This window comes from Anomalospiza imberbis, chromosome Z (assembly GCF_031753505.1).
Source record: "Anomalospiza imberbis isolate Cuckoo-Finch-1a 21T00152 chromosome Z, ASM3175350v1, whole genome shotgun sequence".
Classification (NCBI taxonomy): Eukaryota; Metazoa; Chordata; class Aves; order Passeriformes; family Viduidae; genus Anomalospiza; species Anomalospiza imberbis.
In genome coordinates, this window is record NC_089721.1 from 461,641 (window position 1) to 487,551 (window position 25,911).

The 25,911-nt window shown below is 44.5% G+C and overlaps 2 protein-coding genes across 2 annotated transcripts in view; both read left to right on the forward strand.

Moving 5' to 3' along the window:
* The window catches only part of MYO5B (myosin VB), a 147,008-nt gene extending 142,290 nt beyond the window's left edge, over window positions 1-4,718 (forward strand). Inside the window, exon 40 of the mRNA XM_068176078.1 lies at window positions 246-4,718. Within this exon, the coding sequence (XP_068032179.1) occupies window positions 246-398 (153 nt within the window). The 3' untranslated portion in view covers window positions 399-4,718. The remainder of the gene's footprint in view (window positions 1-245) is intronic.
* Window positions 4,719-7,013: 2,295 nt separating this feature from the next.
* On the forward strand, window positions 7,014-25,262 carry ACAA2 (acetyl-CoA acyltransferase 2). The gene is made up of 10 exons (XM_068177443.1): window positions 7,014-7,144; window positions 11,755-11,921; window positions 13,449-13,577; window positions 15,314-15,430; window positions 16,768-16,915; window positions 19,210-19,385; window positions 20,318-20,447; window positions 22,635-22,705; window positions 23,259-23,413; window positions 24,636-25,262. Exons 1-10 carry the CDS (start codon window positions 7,081-7,083, stop codon window positions 24,718-24,720), a joined length of 1,242 nt encoding a protein of 413 aa, XP_068033544.1. The 5' UTR covers window positions 7,014-7,080; the 3' UTR covers window positions 24,721-25,262.
* Window positions 25,263-25,911: the final 649 nt, after the last annotated feature.

A 25,911-nucleotide genomic window follows, 5' to 3' on the forward strand; every position in this document is an offset into this window, starting at 1 on the left:
TTTGTGGTCGTGTAGAAAATGTAACCAGGTTCTCCTGAAAGAGTGTTTCCTACAGTCTGTAAAGAAGTTCCTGTCAATACTTGCTCAGAAGGAAAGGTGCTGCAGAAGAGAACAAAATAGTTCTCACTGTTTTCTGCAGTACCTATATAAAATGATGCACATTCTCAAACCTTTGATGGTGTTAAACACAACAAGAAAAGGCAACAACTGATGCTAAATTTGTTTTCTTCTCCCACACCCAACAGAAGCAGCTGCAAGAACGGAATAACCCTCCACAGCTGCTGCTAGACTTCAAGCACAAATTCCCTGTTCTGTTCCCATTCAACCCATCTGCCATCACCATGGACTCCATTCATCTCCCTGCTTCTCTCAACTTGGATTTCCTTAATAAAGTCTGAAGAAAGTAGAATTAAGCTCACCTCTCACACCCAGAGACTTCCAGCAACAAAAGAAAAAAAATCACAAAAAGAATTCAAGAGCTCTTTAAATACGGACCAAAAAGGCTTATGGAAGAACCAGTACACAGTAACAAATGGATGCTAAAATGTACACTAAAAAAGACACTGGTCTGTATGTGATTTTTTTTTTTTTTTTGGTAATTTGCAGCTCAGAAATAAGTATACTTGAAAAATGGATTTTTTACTGCTTGATTTTATGTTGACATACTTCAAAGCCCATAATCATCTCGAAAAGCCAGGAAGTGGGAGACAGCTCATTTTGATTTTCATAGGTGTCTATGACAAAAACAAAATTTGAGACACTTGTGCTGCCTTGAAGGATGTGTCATTTGTCTACTAGCAGGTGGTTTCATGTGTATGAATAAAAGAACATGTAGTTCTGCCTCCAGTTCTTACTGGTAACTGCATTCATGATAGTGAATTGAAAAGGTAAATTGCAGAAGGCATGTATTTATCACACCATAAAGGTAAAAGGGCTGGGATGCTTCTTGTTTCCACTGATGTGGAATTTGTCACAAAATTGTATGTTTGAGAAATGCTGTTGCTCCTCCTAAATGCATTCAGTGCATCTGCTTCATGGAAGTTTAGATAAATTGGCAGGAATTTGTTCTGTTGGACTTTCTTACATTACCAAATTTACATTAGCAAAGTTTTTGTCCTAATCAAATAATCATTATGCAAAGACTGCCTTAAGCCTTCTGCTTCTAGTATAGCATCATCCTGATCCCTGCTGTTGGCTTTCTTGTGCTTTCGAGTGTCAAACACTTTAATCCAGTGGATGTCAAGGTTCTTGGACCTCTTACATGGCCAGTGTCAGAATCCCATACATAAATCATACTAAGGAACCCAGCTTAATCATCCAGCCCTGTGTTCAGTGGGTTAATCCTAGCTGTAGCTGTCCATGGAAAGTTCAGTAGCCATCCAAAACATTATGAATCATGCAAATACACAGCTTGGATAAATGAAGAAAAATGAAGAATATTTTAAAAATTAAAAAAGTTCTAAAAGAGATGAAATGTTCTAACACCAAAAAAAAAAGTAAAAAACAAAAACAAAACAAAACAAAAAAAAAAAAAGCTGTCAGGTGTTATGTTAGAAATGTAAGCCATTTCTTTTAAGAGTAAACACAAACTACAACAACCTTAAATGAATAATTGCTTTCAGTTCAGATTCTGTTAGTTTTTTTTTTAATCAGACTTAAAAACTAAACCAAACCAACCCTCTGACCTGACCACACAGATGTTGGAGGAGACCAGCCACTGGTTTTATTTTGGTCCTTGCCAGCAGACGCTGAGCTCTCCGTGTCTGTGGGGCAGGGGAGGAGGTGGGTTCCTGAGGGCCAGTGCTGCTCCACGACTGCTCAGCATGGGGATGCTTCTGCCATTGCACGACGTGCCAAACTGCAGTCAGGATGTGTGCCTGCCAGCACTCTGCCCTCTCCCCTTCCACAATAGTCTTGTCTAAATCAGTCTTAACTCACCTGCTTTTGTGGCTCCTTCCGTGGTCCGCCGCTCCGTCATGACTAAAAGCTTTCTAAGAAAAATCCACTCTCTCCATCTGACTCTTTTTAGCTGGTGTAAATCCAAACAGCAAATTTATGACCAGGTAGGCTCTCTGCTCAGAGATTGACAGTAGAATGTGAAGTTTCTTGAAGATACACTAACTCCTGTCTGCTGCAGTTTCCTTTCTAGGCAAGGAGCGTGTTGTGATTAGACATCATGTATATAATTGGTGTATATACAAACTGCAATAGTCCTGTATGTACTATATATGTATATGACTATCCAAAAAAGCACATTTTAAAAGAAACTGTTGAGTGCTGTGTAGAATTGTATCAGTCTATGCCAGTGGGTAAATACCTTGATTCAAACTGAGACTATAGTTCAGAGCAACTGTTACCACTGAAGGACAGACTTCAGGCTAAAAAGTAATTTTTCCCCCCTTAACCATCACCCATCGAATTACAGATATTTTGCTTGTAAAGAGCCAGGACTGTCCCCAAACTGCAGTACTTGGGCAGTCACCTCTGCTGTGTCTTCAGCAGTGCCTTCATCTCCCCTGGCTATACAATGAGGGTAATGCCACCAGTCTGCTGCCCATGCCCAGCAAGCCCTGCCACCCACTCACCCACAGTATCTTTATTTGTTTTCACCTACCTCTTTTCACAGTGAATGTCCTTGCAGTGCTCTGAATTTTGGTAGTTGTCGCCTCTCCCTTCTTTCCACGCTCCAACAGTCATTGTGGTTTAAGAATAAATAATTTAAAGCAGGATTTAGCCTTTCTGTTAGGTGGTTTAAACAGAGAGCTGTTGCTCAGGATTCATGTTAGGTCAGCACTTTCAGGCAGTTCAGGTCTCTACCTCTTTCTGATGTAAATTATTTGGAGTACAATTCCCAATGCATTGATTAAATCTATGCTTATCACTCAGACTAAGGGACAGGTTGCTGCAGAATCTTCTTCTGCAGTGACTTTGTTGCAGATTACCTCTGTAAAATGTGCTTAATGGTCTTCTAGGGGATAATGGTCCTTCACTGGCACTTTCAGGATTGTAATTTATATGTTCTTTCTTTAAAACTCTTAGTATGTATAGATGGGAACTGTAATTTAACATCTTGATCTGTGATCATGTAGTATATCCACTGAGATCCATCTGGAAGAGAACTCTGTACAAAATACCTTTAATATATGTTATATTTTCTGTTAGTACTTTATAAAATTTGGTTTTGAATGTTAATTTAGTTAAAATGCTATGCTCAATCATGCCTTCTTTCCTCAGAATTACACTCCCTTATTTAAAAAGCAAAATGAACACAAACCATGGCATAGAGAAAGCTGGCTCTTCTCCAGATCTGTCTTTATTTTTAAATATTGATTATTACGTTTAGCATTTTCCCACCCGTGCCTTCAGCTGTTTAACTCAACCACTCTTTCTCTGAAATAAGCATTAAAACAGTTGAATATTTTTATTATTCTGTCATAGAAAAAGTTGTCTATGGATATAAAAGCCTACTCATAAAATCTTGCATTGAGGAGGTCTGCAAAAACACTTTGAAGTTCTTGGGGGAAAAAAACCCAAACAATAGTGACCCACAGTGATTTTTGCAAATATGATGGCTTATATGTCAGAAAAGCACTATTGGGAATAAAATAAAATAAATTAAACCATCAAAATGCCCAAATCACCAGCATTACAGAACCAACACTTCAAATATGAGTTGAGGCATATGCTGGCTGACCTACAAGAAGCATCCTGGACAATGTCCATGTTTCATTTTCATCAGAAAGTTCCTTTTTAATTCCTTTTTTTTTTTTTTTTCCCAAATTGGCATTTTGTAGCTGAGGTTGCTTATCTGATAAAGCTGCTGTAGGTGACTGTAGAAAAAGAACATTAGACCTCAAGATTGAATTTTTACACTCTTACATTGCAAACATTTTTTTGCTTATGCAGTTTATTCCACTGGATCTACAAGAATTTCTTCGTATTTGTGAAACAGTACCAAAGTATGGGCATGTTTTAAGCACAGTGCCTGCTTTTCATCACCCTGCAACTTAAACACTGAAGTCTTTGCAGGACATAATTCCTCGTTTGTGTGATTTGCAAAAGGTGCAAATTAAAAAGCTGCACTTTAAAGAATGATTGTTCTCCTGCATTTTTAATAGTAAATTAAGAAAATTGTGCAAACTTAATCTTTCAGACCATTAACTGAAACATTAGCATTTTATCATTGCATATAAATAGAACCTAATTAAAATTAATTGCATGAACTTCCATGAAGCTTTTTCCTCAAACTTTATTGATTCACATATATATTACAGTCATAAATTGATCTTTTTTTTTTTTTTCTGAAAGAAATTCTAGCAAGGTAGATGTTAAGTAAAACAATTCTCAAGACAAAGCCCTGATGAGTATCCAAATTATTTCAAGGTGTGAATGCCAGTGGACAAAGACTCTCAGATTAATTTTAAATCAGAAGAAAAGAAGTATATTTTAAAAGTGCTACTATATTGAAATCTTTGGGGATATTTTTTTTTGTGGTGTGAAGTGTCATTACCTTAAGGAGCAGAAGGTATAGCTGCTGTCAGAGTTAAATGATATACATGAGAGAATACTGTAGATGAAATACTACTGCTTATAAAATATTTTTCCATTTTGAACAAATCTGTAAACGACACATTTGTTTATAAGAAAATGCTTGTAATAGTCACTGTAATATTCAGCTGGGGATAAAAAAATTTGTGAAATAAACACTTTTGAAGAAATTGTGGCTCTTGGTCAAAAATGGGAATGCAAAAAATAACCCCTTTCAATATATACTTCCATCCAATAGAAACATTTCTAAGTAGTTTATAAACAGAAATTAGAAGAATCACTTTTACTTATGACACTGGAGTTTTTAGAAGTTATAACTTGATTTCAGAGGTGCTGAAATATTGGCAGCTAATTAGAAACTCACTGAGTGTGGAGTGTTATGGCCCTGAGAGCCACTGTAAATGAGTGGAGAAAAGGAGAGGAAATGCCACCCATTGTGCATGTGTGTAAATCACAGAAACCCAGAAGGGTTTGGGTTGGAAGGGACATTAAAGCCCATCCACTTCCACTTCTGCCATGGGCAGGGACACCTCCCACTGTCCCAGGCGGCTCCAAGCCCATCCAGCCTGGCCTTGGACACTGCCAGGGATGCAGGGGCAGCCCCAGCTGCTCTGGGCACCCTGTGCCAGGGCCTGCCCACCCTCCCAGCCAGCAATTCCTGGTTCCCAATATCCCATCTGTGCCTGCCCTCTGGCAGTGGCAGCCACTGCCTGTGTGCTGTCCCTGCATGCCTTGTCCCCAGTCCCTCTGCAGCTCTCCTGGAGCCCCTTGAGGCCCTGGCAGGGGCTCTGAGCTCTCCCTGGAGCCTTCTCTTGTGCAGCTGCACAGCCCCAGCTGTGCCAGGCTGGCTCCAGAGCAGAGGGGCTCCAGCCCTGGCAGCAGCTCCGTGGCCTCCTCTGGGCTGGCTCCAGCAGCTCCACGTCCTTGTGCTGTTGGAGCCAGGGCTGGGGCAGCTCTGCAGGTGGGGTCTCAGCTGAGCCCAGGGCCAGAGGGGCAGAATCCCTTCCCTTGGCCTTAAATGAGACTTAGATGAGGGAAGTCAATGGCAAAGGGAGAAAATACAGCAAAACCCTAGGCTCTTTTTAAAGACAACATTGCATGTTCTCTTGATTTATAGATTTATTAAATCGTTGGAATTATGTAGAGAAAGTAGTCGAGAGATTATTTTAAATGAAAAATGGGAGTCTTCAAAGGATAACATTTTTTTCTTCTAGAATATTTACAGAACTTTAAATGTGTCCCTGAAGACATACGGCAAATTTTATTTGTACACAAAATATTTTCACTGGCTTCCCTGTCTGTCTTCTGCCTGACAGCCGGGATGGTTCCACTGGAGCAATTATACAGATAAATCATACCTCAAGGTGCATTTCAACCATCAGATCTCTGGAGAGTTGGTTTTGTGGTGTAGCTTGGAGGTCCAGATTCCTGGCTGGGAGGGTGGGCAGACCCTGGCACAGGGTGTCCAGAGCAGCTCTGGCTGCCCCTGGATCCTTGGAAGTGTCCCAGACCAGGCTGGACGGGGCTTGGAGCACCCTGGGACAGTGGAAGGTGTCCCTGCCCATGGCAGGGCGTGGGACTGGATGGGCTTTAATGTCCCTTCCAATCCAAACCATTCTGGGATTCTAGGATATTTGTGCGTGGTTTTAACTATTTTGTATTATCAGAGTAAACCATGGATCTGTCCTCCTGTCTGTTCTTGCAGCATCCATGGTGCTGCATCACCGAGACTGATATTTGTTCACTGCAGCCCACGGAGGGATCAGTTCTTCCCATTAGTGAGCAATATATGGTTGCAGACTTTTTAGCCCTTTTATCCCCGTGTTTTTCCTGTCTGCTGTGTAGGAAAATGAGAGTATCCAAATGCTTGCAGGTTTCAAACAGATGGGCTGCAAGCTGCTCCTGCTCATCTCCATCTGTGTCCAGGGAAGCCAAAGCTTGGAATTAGGGGCAGCGCTGGGTCAGCCACGGGTTGTGCACAACTTCAGAGGTGCGACCCTCCACAACCCCCTCGAGGAGGTTTACAGATCTCCGCTGCATCAGGTCAGGGTCAGGTTGGACATCAGAAGGGATTTCCCCATGGACAGGGAGGTCAGGAATCAGAACTGCCCAGGGAGGTGTTGGAGTGCCCATCCCTGGACGTGTCCAAGGAGGTGGTTCCGCTGGGTGACAAGGTGGGGATCGGGTGACAGGTCGGACTCGATGATCTCGGAGGTGCTTTCCAACGGAAGCGATTCCACGATCATCTGCAATTAAGCGTAACACGCTGTAATTACCTGCGAGGCGGCCGGCGGCGGAGCCTCTCCCCTCAGACTCCGCCGCCCGACCCCGCGCCCCCCGCCGCCGATTCGCCAAAACCGCACGGGGAAAAAAAAAAAAAAAAATCGAACCAAACAGAAGCAAAATATAAAAACGAACAAACAAAAGAACCCCCAAATTTAAAATAAATTTATCAAACAGCTAAAATTACGCGTAGGAAATTACTTTATTTGAATTGCCTGCCGGCCGCCCCTTCCGCCCGCAGCGTGGCGAATGTGCGGAGCAGGCGGGCGGCGGCACTGGGCCGGGCGCGGTGTGGCCATGGCGCTGCTGAGGGGTGAGGATCCCGTCCCGCCGCGGATCCCGGGCTCCCTGAGGGGCTCCTGAGGGCGGGCGGTCGCGGCTTGGACGCTGTAGGGGCCTCCAAAGCGAGGCAGCTCGTGGGGCCCGCAGGAATTACAAAGCGGAGCCCCCCGAGAGCCGTTCCCGTGCCTCCCGGGGGATCTCCGTGCCTGCTCGGCCAGACAGCTGGAAGTAATTAGGGACTTGCCAAAAACACCGGGCTGCGTGGGGTCAGAGCGTGGGAATGAGGTGCAGAGGGTGGGAATGATCGTCGTAGGGTGGGAATGGGGTTCAGAGAGTGGGAATGGGTTCAGAGAGTGGGAATGGGGTTCAGAGAGTGGGAATGGGTTCAGAGAGTGAGAACGGGGTTCGGAGAGTGGGAATGGGGTTCAGAGAGTGGGAATGGGTTCAGAGAGTGGGAATGGGGTTCAGAGAGTGGGAACGGGTTCAGAGAGTGGGAACGGGTTCAGAGAGTGGGAATGGGGTTCAGAGGGTGGGAATGGGTTCAGAGAGTGGGAACGGGTTCAGAGAGTGGGAATGGGGTTCAGAGGGTGGGAATGGGTTCAGAGAGTGGGAATGGGGTTCAGAGTGGGAATGGGGTTCAGAGAGAGGGAATGGGTTCAGAGAGTGGGAATGGGGTTCAGAGTGGGAATGGGTTCAGAGAGTGGGAACGGGGTTCAGAGAGTGGGAACGGGGTTCAGAGAGTGAGAATGGGGTTCAGAGAGTGGGAATGGGTTCAGAGAGTGGGAATGGGGTTCAGAGTGGGAATGGGGTTCAGAGAGTGGGAACGGGCTTGAGAGTGGGAATGGGGTTCAGAGTGGGAATGGGGTTCAGAGAGTGGGAATGGGTTCAGAGAGTGGGAATGGGGTTCAGAGAGTGGGAATGGGGTTCAGAGAGTGGGAACGGGCTTGAGAGTGGGAATGGGGTTCAGAGAGTGGGAATGGGGTTCAGAGAGTGGGAATGGGGTTCAGAGGGTAAGAATGGGGTTCAGAGAGTGGGAATGGGGTTCAGAGATTGGGAATGGGGTTCAGAGAGTGGGAATGGGTTCAGAGAGTGAGAACGGGGTTCGGAGAGTGGGAATGTGGTTGGGGCTGAGAATGTTGTCAGAGGGTGAGAATGGGGTTCAGTGAGTGGGAATGTGGTCAGGGGATGGGAATGGGGAGCCCAGGGTGGGGAGGGGGTCGGAGAGTGTCAGTCACAGCCTCTGTGTCCAGCACTGTTTTCTGCAGTAATTCAGTGCTTGGCTCCCTGCATGCTCGAGTCAGTTGTGCTGCAAGCAAACTCATGGCAAAGGGTGCGTGTCTGTCATGTAACTAGGAATCCGAATTGTGTATCAGGAGCAATTTCTCCATGGAAAGGGCTGTCCAGGGCAGTGGTGGAGTCCCCATCCCTGGAGGGATTTAAAAGCTGTGTTGATGTGGCACTTGGGAAGCGTGGGTCAGTGGTGGCCTGGGCAGTGCTGGGGAATGGTTGGATTCCATGATCTTAGAAGTCTTAGAAATCTTTTAGAACACAGATGATTCTGTAATTCTGTGATTCTCTGTTTACATGCAGTGACTCTCAGTGACACCTGAATTGTCAGTGACAGGGAGTTTGTCACATCCAGGCCCTGCCTGATAGTGCAGGATAAACTCCTTAAGTTGCCACAGCTCCTAAAAGTGTTTGGTGCAAAGAAATAATTTGTGCTCTACATTGTTTAAATTCTGTAACTCTTAAATATGAGGTAAATGCACCTTTTAAGACCTGCTCTTGTATGAAAACAAAATTAAAATTTATTGCAATAGGGCTTTTTATCTATTTGACAGCATTTTGCTACTTGACAGACTGTACCTAAATAATAACATACATGTCAGTCATGGTGTGAGACTGCAGTGCTAAGGCCTGTGTAGTCAGTATTGTATTAATTCTGATGGTTTTGCTGAGCTGGATAGCACAGAGGGCACCTTGCCCATAATAGTTTGATTTTTGGTTTTGATTGTAGTTTTCTGTGCCCGCTGCAGGATTTTCTCTTATCTCAATACATAACACTTCCATATACCATTCTTGCTTCTTGACTTTCTTTTTTTATGTTACTGGTTGTTTTCTAGGCTTTCAAAATAGGATCTGATGAAGAATTATTTTCATATCAAGTGCATTTGAGATATGTTGGAGGATTAAATAGAGTTTCAGTTCCCTGTTTGGCAGCAAGTGGTTAACAAAACCAGTCTAAAAGATGTCTCAAATACAGTGTTTGGTAAGGAGTCAGAGTGATCTTGGCTTTCTTTCCCCAAAAGTTTTCAGTTCTCTCTGCTTTTGGTACTATTCTGCTCTCATGCAATGTTTTTCAACTTGGAAAATTGCAGATACTCTGGAATCTTTCTCTGATAATGTAGGACAGAGCTAATTAATGGAAACTTAGGAAGAGTTGTCAAAGGACAAAGAGTCCTTTTTCACTCAGGACTTCAGCCACCCCTTGTTGCCTCTCCTGAAATTCTGGGGAGGGGGTAGCATCTGTAAGTGCCTCTCCAGTCAAGCAAAATTTGGCAGGCTGTGTGGAGTTATGTACCCTAAGGGAGTGTCTGTGTCCAGGTTAATTCAACGTAACACAGGCTGTGCTGCTGCTTCTTAATCTTCTCGCACTGGTTCTGTCCAGTCTTCTCTCTGAGTCTTGAGTTACTGTTTTGTTGAGCAGCCAGAAGGTGAACTTGGGCACAGAACTGATCCAGGTGAAAATGAGGCCCTCATGTTCTGCTGAGTTGGTGTTCAGCTGCCTCTGTTGTGTGACCTGCCCTGGTTTATTGGCCCTGTTGGGAAGTGGTGCTGTTGGGAAGTGGAAGAGGGAGAGGTGGTGTTGATGTGAAAGGAATGTTTAAGGGCAAAGTTCCATCCTTGCCCCTGGACTGCTCGTGAGGCAATGCCACGGTGGGTGTGACTGAACAAACAATGTGGATAACTGACAACCTGGCCAAGAGGGAGGAGAAAGAGTTCTCTTAGCTTGGTCAGGTACCCAGGCTGGTCTGCAGCAAGGCTTTGTAATCAGGGTTGGCTCAATTTGGAGGAGGCAGGGAATCAGTGGATGGGAGGAGTGGTGAAGAATATGAGTGTCAAGGCCTGGTTTGCTGAAGGAAAGATATGCTGGGGAGGGAGATTTTAGCTTGGGTATTGGGAAGAAATGCTTTGCCATGATGTGAGCCACTGGCACAGGGTGCCCAGAGCAGCTGTGGCTGTCCCTGGATCCCTGGAAGTGTCCAAGGCCAGGCTGGATGAGGCATGGAGCAGCCTAGCACAGTGGAATGTGTCCCTGCCCATGGCAGGGGGCTTGGAACTGGATGATCCTTAAAGTCCCTTCCAACCCAACCCATTCTGTGATATGAGTCTGAGCATCCTCCCTGCACATTTTAGATCTCTACACTGTGTTCAGGTCCTTGTCAGTGGGGAACCTTGACCTTGGCCAGTTTGGAATGTCCTTTTCTAGCCGTCATGCAGCCTGGGGAGCAAATACATGCGAGATGGAGGAGCACCTCTCTCTGACAAAACTGCCAAGTAAACACGGATCAGGTGACCCAAAATCAGTGCTCAGGAGCAGCTTAATGAGCAGGCATTTTCATTTGTCTGCGTTCTTAGGTCTGTATGTCTCCCTGCAGTGTTACCTAAAATAGCTGGGTGTTTGATGGGAGCTGTGGAAAAGGGGGTTGTGAGTGATACGGTTCAACTGGGGGAAAGTTCACAGCCTGCCTCCCACTTGTTTTTCTGCACGTGGGAGCAGAGAGCCAGTGTGACAGGCAGCTAGGAGATGTTTGCTTTGGTTCAGAGATGGCTGCCCCTGAGCTGGAATTTGTATCTACTGCTCCTGGCCCTTGCATTTGTACACAAGTGCTTGCATGTGGTCTCCTGCCTAGTAAAAACTGAATTTTCTTCTCAGAAACCAGAAAATTCATGCTAAAGCAGTTTAGTGGCATATATATTTCTGGTGGTGGGAGCATGAATTTTTTGGTTAGGTAATGTTTGTCATCTTAATCTAAAGTACTCAAAATTGAAATGCATATAAAAAGTGTCTCTGGGTGGGGGGGGTTGTGCTCTATTGTTTGGTTTGGGATTTTTTTTTTTTTTTTTTTTTTTTTTTTTTTTTTGTGGAAACTGTTTCTGCATATAAACCAAAAATCTGCTGATTTTTCTAGGATGAGGGAATGGCCTCTGCTGAAAGCACTGTTCCTTATCTGATTTTTTCACAGGTGTCTACTACAGGATTTCCTAGATGTTTCTGTCATGCTTTTAGTGTCTTAGCACTAATTTTTGATGCATATTGCAGCGCACTCCAACTCCACATTTGTATCCAACCTTACTTTGTTGTCAAACCTCGCTGTGGAGCAGGGGCATTTCAAGAATCTTCCCCGCTTTTCTTTCTGACCGTTAATTCCTCACGCCTTCCCAGTCTAAAGCACCGCTGCTCCATTCATCTGGATGTGTTCGTGTTGCCTGTCCTTGCAAAGCTCCGTGTGAATCTGGGGTGTCACCCGCTGGAGGCTGGCTGGGCGCTCCCCCCGTGTGCGAGGCGCTGTGCCTGTGGGTAGTTTCTGCCCCCGCTGTGGGTGTGTTCACCGCGGGTCATTTCTGCCCCCGCCGCAGGTGTGTTCATCGTGGCAGCCAAGCGCACTCCCTTCGGCACTTACGGGGGGCTGCTCAAGGATTTCTCGGCCACCGACCTGACGGAGCATGCCGCTCGAGCCGCGCTGGCCGCGGGCAAGGTCCCCCCCGAGATCGTCGACAGCGTCGTCGTGGGCAACGTCATGCAGGTTGGTAGCCTGGAAAACCTGCTGCTCGCTCGGGGCTGCTCCAGGCACCCTCGGTGTGGCCCCGTAGCCAAAGGGCTGGAAGCAAAAGGGGTCAGTAGCAGTTTGCAGTCTAGTGTTTCTTGCTTGTGCTTGAGGGATGTATCCTGTGTGGTTTGTGGTGCTGTTGGGAGCAAGGCCTAGCTTGCTTTTTTCGGTGCCAGAGGTAGTTTAAACGAGGACGAGCTGACCTCCTAGAAGCATGTATCAATTAACTGGTTAGTTGCTAATGCCAGGGACGTTTCCCTTGTTTTAATGGCTAGAGCTGTGTCACTCGGTGATCAGTGTTTTTCACTGAGTTGCATAAATCCCTTTCTGAGTTAAGCCTGTAAGCAATTTGAGTCTATTTCTCTTGTGAGCTGGAAGGGTACATGCGTTGATTGGCAGAGTCATTTGGACAGTCGTGTCTTTTCCAAAGAGCTTGTGAGGAGGAAGCTGTTGTATGCATTGCAAAACTGCAGTTGCCCACACATAGAAATGAGGATCTTTGTTTTAGGCAAGACAGCAAACAGCATTTCTAGCTTTTTTTGCTTTGTATTCTGATTTCACCATTACTATTAAGGGTGTGGACTTTTAATTTGCACTGCATGTTTCAAGGATGCAGAAGAAGCAAGTAACTGAGAACTTGGACAATAAACAAAGAAACAGACAGTATTCCTTCTTTGGATTTTCAGCTTTAAATTATTCTGTCTCCTATAGCTACCATCTAAGCCTCTTCTCTTCAGCTTTTCAATTTTGTAAGAGCTGTTTGTGGCCTAGGAAAGCATTGCTGAACTCAAATCTCTTGTAGTGCTTTCACAAAAAAATAGCAATGTCCTGATAAAGTTTCTTTTGATTTTGAAAGTACATATCTTTTCCTTTGCCTCATACTTCCCCATTCCAATAGATTATTTTTTTTTAATTCTGGTTTATTGATATTGTTTGATTAAGTTTAATTAACTGTGAATCTGTAACTATTTCAAACTCCCCTTCTTCAGCAGAAGTGGCCTGATTCATTTTAATTTTCTTTTCCTGAACTTACATTAGTACTGTTGCACTATGCACAGAACTTTGTCTTTATGTTTTAGCTTAGGGCATGTCCCCCAAGGGCATACGTGTTCACTCTGGTTCTGGGAGGCCTTCCCCTGTTAGTCTGAGCAATATTAATTTACCTTATAATAATTGCAGCTTGCCAGGCAGGATCTGCCCCTGTGTCAGCCTGCTGTGTGGGTGCTGTTTTGAAAATAAGGGATAAAGGGGAAAAAGCCACAAAGTTGCTGACTTAACACACTTTTTAAAAATGAATATTAAGACAGTGGCACTTTCAGATCCTGTAGGATGGCGTTTTGTTGAACTGAATCAAAATGCTTCTGGTGAGCGGTAGGGTTTCTGCTGACATACACCTTCGTCTGTCAGGGATGCAATTACACCATTCTGACTTTCTATCAAGACTGTTTTTGCTTTCCAAACCAACGAGAGTGTGACAAAACCTCTTTCCTGTTCTGCCTGCAGAGCTCCTCAGATGCCATCTACATTGCAAGACACGTGGGTTTGCGTGTGGGAGTTCCCATATCTGTTCCAGCCCTCACTGTCAACAGGCTCTGTGGATCTGGCTTCCAGTCCATTGCCAATGGCTGTCAGGTACAAAGCTGTATTTCTGTGTCAGTCCTGGCTTTTCTCACACTGTTAACATGTAGAAACATGTCCTTTGTGTTTGGGATGAGTCTTGATGCAGATTTTCGGTAGAGATTTCTATTGTCCAGTACAGCTTTTGCAGGAGCTCAGCCACCACCCACCATACCACAACTATGTGGCGGGTTCTCAAAATCCAAGTATTGTAGTAATTTGTAGTTTAATATGAGGACTGCAACAAGTGTTAGCTGGTGAAACGGAGCTCAGCTGTGCTGCAGTTGCATCCCACGATCCTGTTTGTATGGACTGGAATAACTGGACTCCAGGAGTCTTTCATCTCTTGTTCATTGTTTACATTTTCACCTGGCTAGCTGTGGAAGCAGCAGCCTGTGCTTTTAAAGTATGCTTTTGTTCAAAGGTCCAAGCCTCTCGTGGGTTAAGTAGTTTATGGTGTCATTTCTTTTAAAATAGAAGAGAATCAACTTCTCTTTGAGGAGTTGGCCAAAACCATTGAGTCAGAGCACTGGGATTTTTATTTCATTTGCTCATACGTTACTTTTATGAATACTTGAACAAGCAGATTGTTGATTGTGTGGGATTTTTTTGGTTTTGCTTGGCTGAAGAATTATTTTAGGTCTGATACTCTAGAAGAAAAAATATGGAAAATGTAGAGTTAAGGTTACGTGTTTGTAATAATATCCACCTGTCTGTTTTTCCTAATATTTTTGCAAAGGCCATACACAGGTTTTGTCCACACTGAAAAAAATCTGCTGCAGAATGTGACCACTTTGTTCAAAGTATGGTGGTGAGGTCCTTTTCAAAGGTGGCATTTCATCAATGCAGCCAGTGCTGCTTAGGCACTTAGAGAGTTTTTAGTAACTGAAGGGAGCATCTCAGCACATATTGCTACATACAGGTTACTAACTAGAAATCTCAAATGCACATCAAGATCACAGAATCATGGAACTGTTTGGGTTGGAAGGCACATCAAAAGACACCCAGTTCCACCCCCCTACCATGGGCAGGGACACCTTCCACTACCCCAGGTTGCTCCAAGCCCCGTCCAACCTGGCCTTGGACTTCCAGGGATGGAGCAGCCACAGTTTCTCTGGGGTAATTTAATTTTTATTCATTCTAGTTCATAAATAACCTCAAAGTCCAACTCAGTGAAGCATTTTAGGGAAGCAGTATTTTTGAATGCTCTGATGGTGCATTTAAGAATTGGGGCTTTTAGGTTTCGTGTGCTTTGCCATTGATGAATTAGTGTGTTTTGGGTACTTACTTCGGCAGCTACCTAGCTATTGTCTTCTAAAATTATTATGTCCCATTTTTTAAAATTGTAAGGTCTTACTTCAGGCTTTGAAAAGTAATTTGTATTCCTTTTGAGAAGAGCAGGAGCTCAAAGCCACAAGCACAACCATTTGTGAACCAAACCACACAAGCATGCAGATGCCTGATGTCTTTGTTCCTCTGCTCTGTCATGTGTACACACCCATATTCTCTTTTTCCCTCATGGATACAATCATTCTGGTGAAAGGAAGAAAAAGGGATGTGGCATGAAGGAGACAGACCCCACCATTAACAGAAGGGTAAACCCTTCATACATACGCACACATGGCTAAGTCTGGATTCATTCTACGTTGGTTGCTTTGCAGGTGACAACCACTTCTTTCAAAACAGTTGTTATTTTCTCACTGAAACAGCCAGCTAAATCCTAGATGTGTTTTGTTTTACTGTGTTAACAGGAAATTTGCCTGAATGAGTCAGAAGTTGTTCTGTGTGGTGGAGCTGAAAGCATGAGCCAGGCTCCTTACGCAGTTCGAAAGGTTCGGTTCGGAACCAGATTAGGAGCAGAACTCAAGGTACTACCTTCGCTCTGTAAGCAAAGCATTGTTTAGTATCAGGATTGTAGGCACTAAATCCTTGCAAATGAAATTATTGGAGATTAGATCCAGACTTCGTAGTTTAAAGCATTTATCTAGTATTCAGAGAGTATCAAAACAGTAGGTTCAGGCCATTTGGTGAAGTGTGCCAGTTTTCCAGCTTTTTCAAAACCGTTTTTGAGTTAAACATGCCAATAAACTCTTGGACACAAAATTTTGTTCGCTTAGTACATCCTGTGCAAGTACTACGTACAAAATGTCTGTGAAGTGGAGGCACACAGAGTTCAGGCAAGGCAAGTAATGTTGGCAGTAGGTAGATGGACTGGTAAAGAGCATGTATACCTCCAAGCTGTGAGCATCTCTCAATTTCAAAGTGGAACCTTGAAGTTAAATCTATTGACAAGTAATTTATCTTTATATTTTCTTCTGAAGATGGGTCCTAAGTGAATACTGTGGGAAATGTGCAGCAGGACAAATCAGTAACATGCCACCACTTACTCAGTAGGTCATAACTGACATCAAAATGCAAAATTATGATATTTCAGTGTTTCAGGCCTTTGGGGTTTTTTCCCACACTGTATTTCCATTGTGAAGATGGTGAATATGATGTCCTTGATTCTGTTCTTGTGTGGCACAGGTCCTACAGACAGCACCTTCACAAAGTTGCTGATACACCAAGTAGGTGCACCTGTGTTCTTACCATAAAGGTAACTGAATTACACAGTGACAGGTGAATGGATGGGTTCTCTTGCAGAACTTTACTGCTGACAGAGATAACAAAACCCATCTGAACTGACTGGGCTTGCCTTTATCAGGTTGAGTGAAGGTAGACTTGGGCGTCTTCGTCCCTGAGATGTTATACCCTCAGAAACCTTTGACTCTGGTAAGGGGATTTTACCTGACAGTAGAGAAAGAGCTAAAGAATCAGTAGGCTGTTGTGCCCTCTCACAGTGCCTCCCATTTCCTTCCTAGCAACCAGGAAGTTTGCTCACAGGGCTCTAATAGATAATTAAAACAGAAGCTGAAATACTAAAAATCTATTTTTAAAGCTTTCCCCAAGCCTCTTGGGGCCACGTGTGAGTGGAAAGAATTGCACTAGAGCGCAATGGAGATTTAATTAGAATAGCACACAAGACCTTGCACACTGTTTTTCAGTGTGTTCATTCTAATAAATCAGTAAATTATCTGTAGGTAACCTGAATTAATTCTACCAAGAGCCATTAGTTTCTAAGAGACTGCTGAACAGTTAGAAGCTGTCAGCAATAAATATACTATTGCCCTGCTTTCTGATTTTCTTCTTCCCTTGTTCCGTGCAGCTGGAAGACACGTTGTGGGAAGCCCTAACAGATACACATGTTAAAATACCTATGGCAGTGACAGCTGAGAATCTGGCTGCAAAATACAGCATCTCCCGGGAGGACTGCGACCGCTACGCGCTCAAAACCCAGCAGAGGTGCAAAGCTGGTGAGTGAGTCCAGGAGTGGAAGTGTTTATGTGACACTAGTTTCAAGTCTAGTCAGCTCTGAGCATTGATTCAAAGTGTTCTAAGGTTTTCTCAGACTCTTGGTGCTCTTGTCCTTCTGTTTGCATGCTGTAATTTGTGATTTTGTTGGCCCCCCATGGTTCAAATGATGCGCTCTTGCGGGGGTTGACTTTGAAAGTATGCTGTGAGGTGTTGAACCCCTTAGAAGCTTTAGTGGGAGCATCTTTCCACTGCCTTCCTGTGCCTTCCTCTGGGACATTCCATAGCTGTTGAGGCAGCAAACACCACTGCCCAGTCGCAGGTCAGCCCCTGCCTGAGCAGGATTCATGTTGGTGAATGTCATTTGTTGGTGCCCCTCTGGTGGGATGCAGCATTGTCCCAGGCATGGCTGACTGCACTTCTTTCTTTTTTCTGCACGGCAGAGCAGTCTCCCAAAGTGACCCACATCCTCCTTGTGTGCCAGCATGTGCTGTAATTCATCTAAATCCTTCTGCTTTCTTTTGCAAATTGAATGTTTTTCTTGAATGCTTGAACAATCAGAGCACATGGAATCTGAAGAGGGAATATTTGTTCAGGAGCTGTGTTTTAAACTGTTCTCTGGCTGGTTTACGTGCCCAAAACCATAATTGAGAGGCATTCAGCTCTGGGCCTCCAACGTAAGAAGGACGTGGAGCTGCTGGAGCCAGCCCAGAGGAGGCCCCGGAGCTGCTGCCAGGGCTGGAGCCCCTCTGCTCTGGAGCCAGCCTGGCAGAGCTGGGGCTGTGCAGCTGCACAAGAGAAGGCTCCAGGGAGAGCTCAGAGCCCCTGCCAGGGCCTCAAGGGGCTCCAGGAGAGCTGCAGAGGGACTGGGGACAAGGCATGCAGGGACAGCACACAGGCAGTGGCTGCCACTGCCAGAGGGCAGGCACAGATGGGATATTGGGAACCAGGAATTGCTGACTGGGAGGGTGGGCAGGCCCTGGCACAGGGTGCCCGGAGCAGCTGGGGCTGCCCCTGCATCCCTGGAAGTGTCCAAGGCCAGGCTGGACAGGGCTTGGAGCACCCTGGGTTAGTGGAAGGTGTCCTGCCCATTGGAGGGAGTTGGAGCAAGATGGACTTTAGTGTCCCTTCCAACCCAAACCATCCCAGGTTTCTGTGACTCAGTTACTGTGAAGTTTAGGCTAAAATCCAGTGGAATGTGCAGTGGCCATCCTGGGACTCAACATACATTTCAGGCCAAAGTTGAATATAAGAAGGAAAGATCTAAGCATGGTTTTATATTCTAATGATGGTGCATTTTAACAGCTGCACTCTTGAAGGAAGATTTTTAATTTTTTCTAATGGCTGTAGAAGTGCTTTTTGTAACTTTTCTTCATCGTTTATTACCCTTCCTGCTTGTTCCTCTTGTTACCTAACTCCTGCCATTCCTGGAGCCTTTGCTAGAAACTGTGTTTCTTGTTTTCTAGGATTTTACCTTGCTGTTTTTATTTCTGCCTGTAGGACCCCACAGTAAAGAGAGAGCCCTATGTGTAATCAGGAAAGAAAAAAGTTTTGAGGAATTTATTGAGAAGCCCAGAGGTAGCTAAACGACATCAGATCTGACAATTTCAGTGCCTTAGTTTTAAATCTCTGTCTCATGTTATATTAGGCAATCTGGCCAGATGCTTTTTTGGGCATCTTAGCTACCGACAATGATTTGAATTGTTTTAGGTTGTTTAGGCAGCTGAATCCCATTCTGAGATCCTGGCTTGACAATGAGAGCCTTTGGAGGATCACCTTGAACAGGATTTTGATTGATATACAGTATCTTATCAACAGAAACAGTGTGGGTCGAGATTTTTTGCACGTTCCTCTCTGAGTGAGATTTACATCTTGACCATATGAGAAATGACAGAGCTGTAAAATGAAGCGTCAATAAAGGGGAATATGTCCTAAAATAAACCTAGCAGTTTACACACAAAAAAAAAAAAAAACAAAAAAAACAAAAAAAACCCAAAAAAAACCCAAAAAAAAACCACCAGAAAGAGTTCAGCTGTTTAAACCTGAAATAAAATTTCAATATTTGAGTCTTTCTTTGGAGAAGTTTGAGAGCGTACTTCTACAGTTTTTGCCCAATTTCTTAAAATGACAAAAAATCCCAACAATAGCTAAACAAAATAAGGCATAAGTGTTGCTGTCCCTGAACTTATGGTTTGAATAGAGCAGGAAGCTGTGTGCACATGAAAATATGATTATTGGTCATGCTGGGCAATCATCTTGATGTTTTTATCTAGATGTTTCCTTTTTGTGGTTGCAGCTAATGATGCTGGCTACTTTAAAGCTGAGATGGCACCAATTGAAGTGAAGACCAAAAAGGGTAAAGAAAGCATGCAAAAGGACGAGCACCCCAAACCCCAGACCACCATGGAACAGCTGACAAAACTCCCATGTGTCTTTAAAAAGGATGGAACAGTCACGGCTGGGAATGCTTCAGTGAGTGCATCAGACCCTTGGGTTGGGCACGTGTCCCCTCTGTGGTTCTCCAAATTTATTGCCACTGTTTTTACCTCTCACTGAGTTGGCTGTCACTGGTGTCTCCTGACAAAAATGACTTCTAATTCTGCAGCTAAATGCCCCAGCTGACTCTCCCAGCCCCGTGCCAGGTGATCCTGGCAGGTGCCAGGAGATCCTTCAGTCAGCTCCTAAGTCCTAAATTGGGTTCTGTGGGCTGCCACTGATACTGCACTGAAGCATTGGCATTTCCTCATCAGCCTTGAGTTGTACAGTTGGTGGCTGCAGTGGCTGTGTAGCCACTCAACATTTTTTGGGGGGCAGTGGTAACTGAACTTACTTGCTTTAAACCTTTTTTAGTGGGCATACTGCTGCTGTTTATCTTTGTACCACAGCTACTGCCCTCTCTCCCCCAAACCACATTTTGCTCTTACCCAGAATATACTCAGTGTTTAGCAGCATGTCATTGTGGACTGCTCCTCTCACGGTCATTATCTTAATTAATTGATTAAAGTTCTTTGGGCCAGACCGAGTGCTGTGATCATAGAGTCTGAATTCATGCCTAAAATAGATCATAGCCACAGTTAAGTGTGGGTGTCTGTAAAGTATCTTTTATAATTAATAGCACATACATTATCCATTATTAACAATGTTCTTGCAAGTCAGCAGAATCATATTTCCAATGCAGGGAAGACTTATTTTTCTTTTCTAACACATTGGAATTCATGAAACGTTTATCCATATTTACCTTTCTTTCCCCAAGATTGTTTTTTGTTGTTTTGAAGAAGCATTGTTAAATGTTAATTCTAGTAACTTAGACTCAAGCCCCTTTTGGGGGTTTGGTTTCAAGAGTATGAGGATTTTTTTTGTATCTTTGTATTTTCTCACTAAGAATGCTTCTCTCTTACTGCTAGGGTGTGTGTGATGGAGCTGGAGCAGTCATCATTGCCAGTGAATCAGCACTTAAAAAGCACAGTCTTACTCCTCTGGCAAGAGTAGTAGCTTATCACTCAGCTGGCTGTGACCCTTCCATCATGGGCATTGGTAAGTTGCAGTAAAGCACATCATTTTATGGCATCAAACAGCACTAAAATGTTCTTGTCATGGGCATTCTAAAGGAAAGGAAAGGAAAGGATGCCCCACTGTGCTGAGGCTGGTGGCTCTGAAGGTGTTTGTGTGCCCTGCTGTCCATCCCGCTGTGTCAGTCCATCCCTGTTGTGCAGAGGGACAGATCTGCTCCTCAGTATGGCAGTGTCTGACCCACAGTAATAGCAGGAGCATAGTCCCCCAGGCTCTTCTTTCTTCCCCTTTTTTACTGTCTCTTTTAGTCAAGAAAACAAACACTCAGACATTTTTTAAAAACCATTTTCTCCTAAAATTCACTTTCATTTGCTGTAAACTCTAAATCCCTTGCTGAAATGTGTAACTCAGTTGCCTTCCTCAGCTCTTGCTGATGGAGTAGTGTAACCTTTCAGCAGTTACTCAGTGGCTCAAGCTGCTTGGATCCCAGGATATGCATCTGTTCAGGTATTACTTGGAAAACCAAACCCTTTCTTGGTTGCTTTAGTCCCATATTTTCTGTTTCCTCATTAGGTATCTCTTAGTGCAAACGGTCCCTCAAAGCCAATCCAGACACCACAGGATTTTTCCTTCGCTTTAGTTTGCAGACAGCATTGTATCCCAGCAATGCTTTTCTTCTCTGTGTTCTGTTCAGAGGAGCTGTTGTTGGCAGGTTCTGTGTGTCAGTAGAAATGCAAATGAGGCATTGTCAGATTTGTTTTCCTGGTCAGACTGCCTCGCTGACACAGCCTTCAAAGCAAACATGGAGGGAGGGTTTTCTTCTCTAGACATTGTGCTGGCATTGTGCTTCCTAAACCAGCCCATTCTCTCTAGTTCAGACAGCTCTTCTAGCTCGTTTAAAAACTTCATAAATCATATGGAGGCTCACTTAGTATCCCAACTCCTTCACACCACAGCTTGTCCCCAGCTGCTCAGAGAGAAAAGATGAGATTCATCGACATGGCAGCAGCAGATCTGACAAACAGCAACTCAGTCTGAGCCACTGTCCTTTCACATACTGATAGCAAGTCCTGTCTCACAGTGTTCAGTGAGGGAATTCATTGTTTTAAAAAAGAGAGAGAGGGAGAAAAGTTTACTTGGCTGTCATTAGGGGTCTTTGTGTTGTCCACATGAGACCTTCCCATTACTCTCATGCGTAACAGGCATACTAAAATACTTCCCTAATAAGATGCACTTAGTCTGGTGTTAAGCTGCCTGGGGCTCCCTGAAACTCCACTGAGCTCTGAACTCGCCCCTTTCTTCTTTTAATTTTTCTGTCTCTTTGGTAATTTACTTATTTTTATGTTTTTATTCTTTGATAAAAGCTCTGTGTTTTCAACACCATTTTTTGGCGGTGTGATAGCATTTAGGATTGTTGATGTTTTAGAGCTGAATGATCAGCCACCACCCAACATCTCAGTATGTTTCTCCTACAGGCACGTACCTGATTAACCCTTCCAAATTCTCTTTGAGTGTGTTTTTCCTTAGGTAGCTGTGTTTGGGATTAATTTTCCTTAGTAGTTTATATTAGGTTATAGAAGGCAGCTTTCTTCCAGAGGACAGTATTGTTGCCAAACTCTTACTAGTCTGAAACCCAAAAACTGTACTTTCTTCAGTTGTCCAAGACCTGGTTTGAGGGAGCATTTAATTGTTAGGAATAAACTAATTAAATGTTTAGCTTTTTACTAGAAGATTTTCAGATCTATTAAGAACACCAAAACAGCATTACCCATAACTGAGCGCATGAGCAGAAAAGTCCAGAGCAGCCTGTATTTTTCCTATTTTGTTTCCCTGGAGGCTGCAAGTTGTGAGGAAAGATAAGTGGAACCAAGAGTACTGGGAAGGAGAATGCCTCAAAACCATTGTGAAGTTGTTTTACATACCTGGGGACTGCCACTTCTCTTGACTCAAAAGCTCTGTGTGCAGCAGTAGTGACACTCTTAGCTTTCCCTGGCTGTATGTTGGCAAAGAGACCAGGTAGTTTTGAGGTTTAGGAGCTCTCTTACCACCTAATAAAGCAGGTGAGTGACATATCCAGAATTCATTGTCTGCACAGAGGCTCGTGGGAGGGGTTCTCATGAGGCTTTATAAATTTGCCCGATATAAAACAAGTTTCTAATACTTAATTTAGTAATTTTTTTATTTAACTAACTGCATATGATTTCCGAACAGGCCCTGTACCTGCAATTACAGAGGTTTTGAAGAAGGCAGGACTGACCCTGAAGGATATGGATTTGGTAGAGGTGAGATGTTTTTACAGGAGCAGTGATTTTACCCCTGATCTTTTTAGTAGAAGGATTCCACTCATGCCATGTAGGTGTTCTTGCCTGTCAGGAGCCTGCCTGACCTCTGTCCATCCAGTTTCTGCTGCACAGTCACTACAAAAATCCCAGGCACGTGGACACTGGAAATGGTGTGATCGCATTCCGTGGAACAAAAATACCCTCATGTGACATGACGTTTTACTCCCTTGGCTGGACTGCTCACATTTTTAATTAGTGATACGTGTGAACAAGGCCTTCTTCTGTCAGAGCAGCAGGCTCTTCATGGACCCACTGCCTCAGAACACACTGTAGTTTTTTTTTTTTTGGAAAATACACCTCATACTTGCTTAGTGTTTGAATTTAGTTGTGTTGGATTGACAGATGTGTGCTGGCTAAGCATGCTGTTATAAGCACAGCATTTAACATTTCTCTCAAAAGGACCTGGAGGACCAGGTCACCTCATTTGATCTTGTTTGCACACATGCTGCTGAAAGCTGGTGTTCAAAGTTCTGTCCTTTCTCCGGTGCTTTAGGTAAATGAGGCATTTGCACCTCAGTATCTGGCTGTGGAAAAAGTGTTGGGCCTTGACCCTGAGAAGACCAACGTCAACGGAGGTGCCATCGCCATCGGCCACCCTCTGGGGGCCTCTGGCTCACGGATCACAGCTCACCTGGTGCATGAATTAAGGTATGCACACAGACAGCAGCTGCTCAGCACGGGTGCACTGCTGGTGGATGGATTTATGCCTGCTGGATGGATTTTGAGCACGGATACCATGTGACTAAACTCTTCCAGTCAGCCAGCCTAAAACTCTCCTGGCTGGAATGGGCCACTTTCTGTAGGAATTTGCCAACTCTGTGCTGCAGGGGAGGTCCTGCACTTGCCTCACATTCCATCCTGTTGTCATGACGGATTCGTTAGTTCACCTAGATCTGATCCAAGCCCACAGGAACCTGTGGGAAGGCTTCCTTTTTTTGAAATGGCCTTTGAGCAAAGTCTCTTCTTAACATGGTGTGTTCAGTACAATCATGGAGTCCTAGAATGGCCTGGGTTGGAAGAGACTTTAAAGACCATCTCATCCCACCCCCTGCCATGGCCAGGCACACCTTCCACTGTCCCATGCTGCTCCAAGCACTGTCCAACCTGGCCTGGGACACTGACAGGGATGGAACAGCTGCTCTGGGCACCCTCTGCCAGGGCCTCACCATCCTCATAGCCAGGAATTCCTTCCCAATATCCCATCTAACCCTATCCTCTGACAGTGGAAGCCATTCCCCCTTGCCCTTTCCCTCCAGGCCCTTGTGTGAAGTCCCTCTCCAGTCCTTTAGCTACTGGAAGGGGGTGCTTTAAAATACTTTGTTGACACCTTCTCTCTCCTTTAGCCTGTTTTCAGAAATTCTGGCTCTTTTGGCTTGCTTGATATGCTTAGCACCATTTTAATCTGAGTCTTCCTTTGTTTTTCCCTCTCAGGGCAGAGATTACTGTGTCTCTTTGCTTGTCCTTGCAACACTGTCTTAGTGCTCAGCCGTGAAACTTCAGATCATTTGCACCTTGCAGAAATCTGTTTCTTGGAGTGTAGCTGTAGGAAACCTAGCCTTTAAAAACTACCTCAGCAGTGTTCAGGTAGTTTAAAAACTACTCCAGAAATGTTCAGGTGGGGTCTAGTGGAAGAAGTTTCTGCCTCTGGCAAGGGCTGGAATCAGATGATGTCTAAAGTCATTGTTCAGAAATATTTCAACAGCACTTGAGACTTCATGGTATTTTACTAGAGAACTAACAACATACACATTCTAAAACGTCATCCTCGGTGACACCCAGTTGGTAGCTGGCTACCTCTCATAAAATCAGGGCAGGAGCTGCTGTGGCTCCCTGCAGGTAACCCATCTCCCCTGTTGCTGTTTCTGAGCAGGCGCCGTGGTGGGAAGTACGCGGTTGGGTCGGCGTGCATCGGCGGTGGGCAAGGCATTGCTGTGCTCCTTGAGAACACAGCCTGAAGCCTCCTGGGCACTGCAGCCTGGCCTCAGCTGCTGATTCCCCTGCAACCTGCCTCCTCTGACGACAGAGCATCGCTGCCTGCAAGGTAAAGGAACAACTGAGAAGTCAGAATTCTGAACAAAAAAGATTCATTGATGTCTTTCTAACTAAAGGAAGTGCATCATCAATATAATTTCACACTGATGAAGTATTTTCTGAAAGCCTCTTTTCAATCAATGTATTTCTGTAGGCAAAATTATTTTCATTTCCTGAGGAAATTGCCTGACAAACTTTCACCCAACCTGCCTTAAAATAGCAGTCAGTGCAGCTTTTTAAGCAAGTATTGCTTAAACTTATTTCAGCTGCTGACACTGTCTGGCACATGTGCCTCCTTTGTTATCAGGAAATGTGAAAATGTAATCAGAGACTTTCTGAAGTATATATTGATTGTAGATTGATGGCTATTAACCTGTACCCTGCTGTTCTGCAAGGGAAAAGAACAGAAGCTGAAATTTTCATTGTGCCTCCCAAAAGAATAATAAATATAACACACAAAGAAAAAGGGCTTGTTGTTTTGTTTGTTAGTTTATTTTAAAAGTGAATCACTGTGAGAATTGTTACTTTTGGGAAATCGGTGTTGGGTTTTGGAGAGAGTGTTTTTCTCTGGTTGGAGAATAACTGGTGTGTATTAGGTAGTTTCTAGAGTACTCCAGCAAATCTGCCAGCCCTCTGAGAAGGGGCGTGGCTGCATCTGGCCTGTTATCACAGAGTAACTGCACGGATTCAGCATCTCATTCTTAAACTTCCTCTGATAGTACCACCCCTGTTTCTTGGGTCTGTTGGCGTGGGGCTGTTCTTGGCCAGTTTGGGAGGTGCAGCTCTGAGGAAGCTGCCTCAGAGGCAGTGGAGTTCGAGTCATGAATCATTTGACAGAACCAGCATGACATTGGGGTGAAATGAAGTCTTTGTGCTCACTGGAGTCCTCCAGGCTGCCGTGAACAGCTTGCAGCTTGCTCTGCTGGGCAAGTCTGCATCAGGTACTCACTGGAGAGAGCCCTGTCAGAGACAGCACACACCTCTCCATGGCACTGGGACAGCAGCTGAGACTTCAGCCTTTAGTCCTGCTCATCCTCTGTCCACTGTCAAATATTCCTTACCTGCAACTGCTTCTTGCCACTCTGCTGGCGTGAGAGGATTGTGAAAGCCAGGCA

What these genes read in the sequence shown, in the direction of transcription:
- ACAA2 (XM_068177443.1), top strand. Translation starts at nt 7,081, where the DNA reads ATGTGCGGAGCAGGCGGGCGGCGGCACTGGGCCGGGCGCGGTGTGGCC. An exon ending in CCATTGCCAATGGCTGTCAG is followed by an intron (nt 13,578 to 15,313) that starts GTACAAAGCTGT and finishes CTGTGTTAACAG; the next exon opens with GAAATTTGCCTGAATGAGTC. An exon ending in CCAGCAGAGGTGCAAAGCTG is followed by an intron (nt 16,916 to 19,209) that starts GTGAGTGAGTCC and finishes TTGTGGTTGCAG; the next exon opens with CTAATGATGCTGGCTACTTT.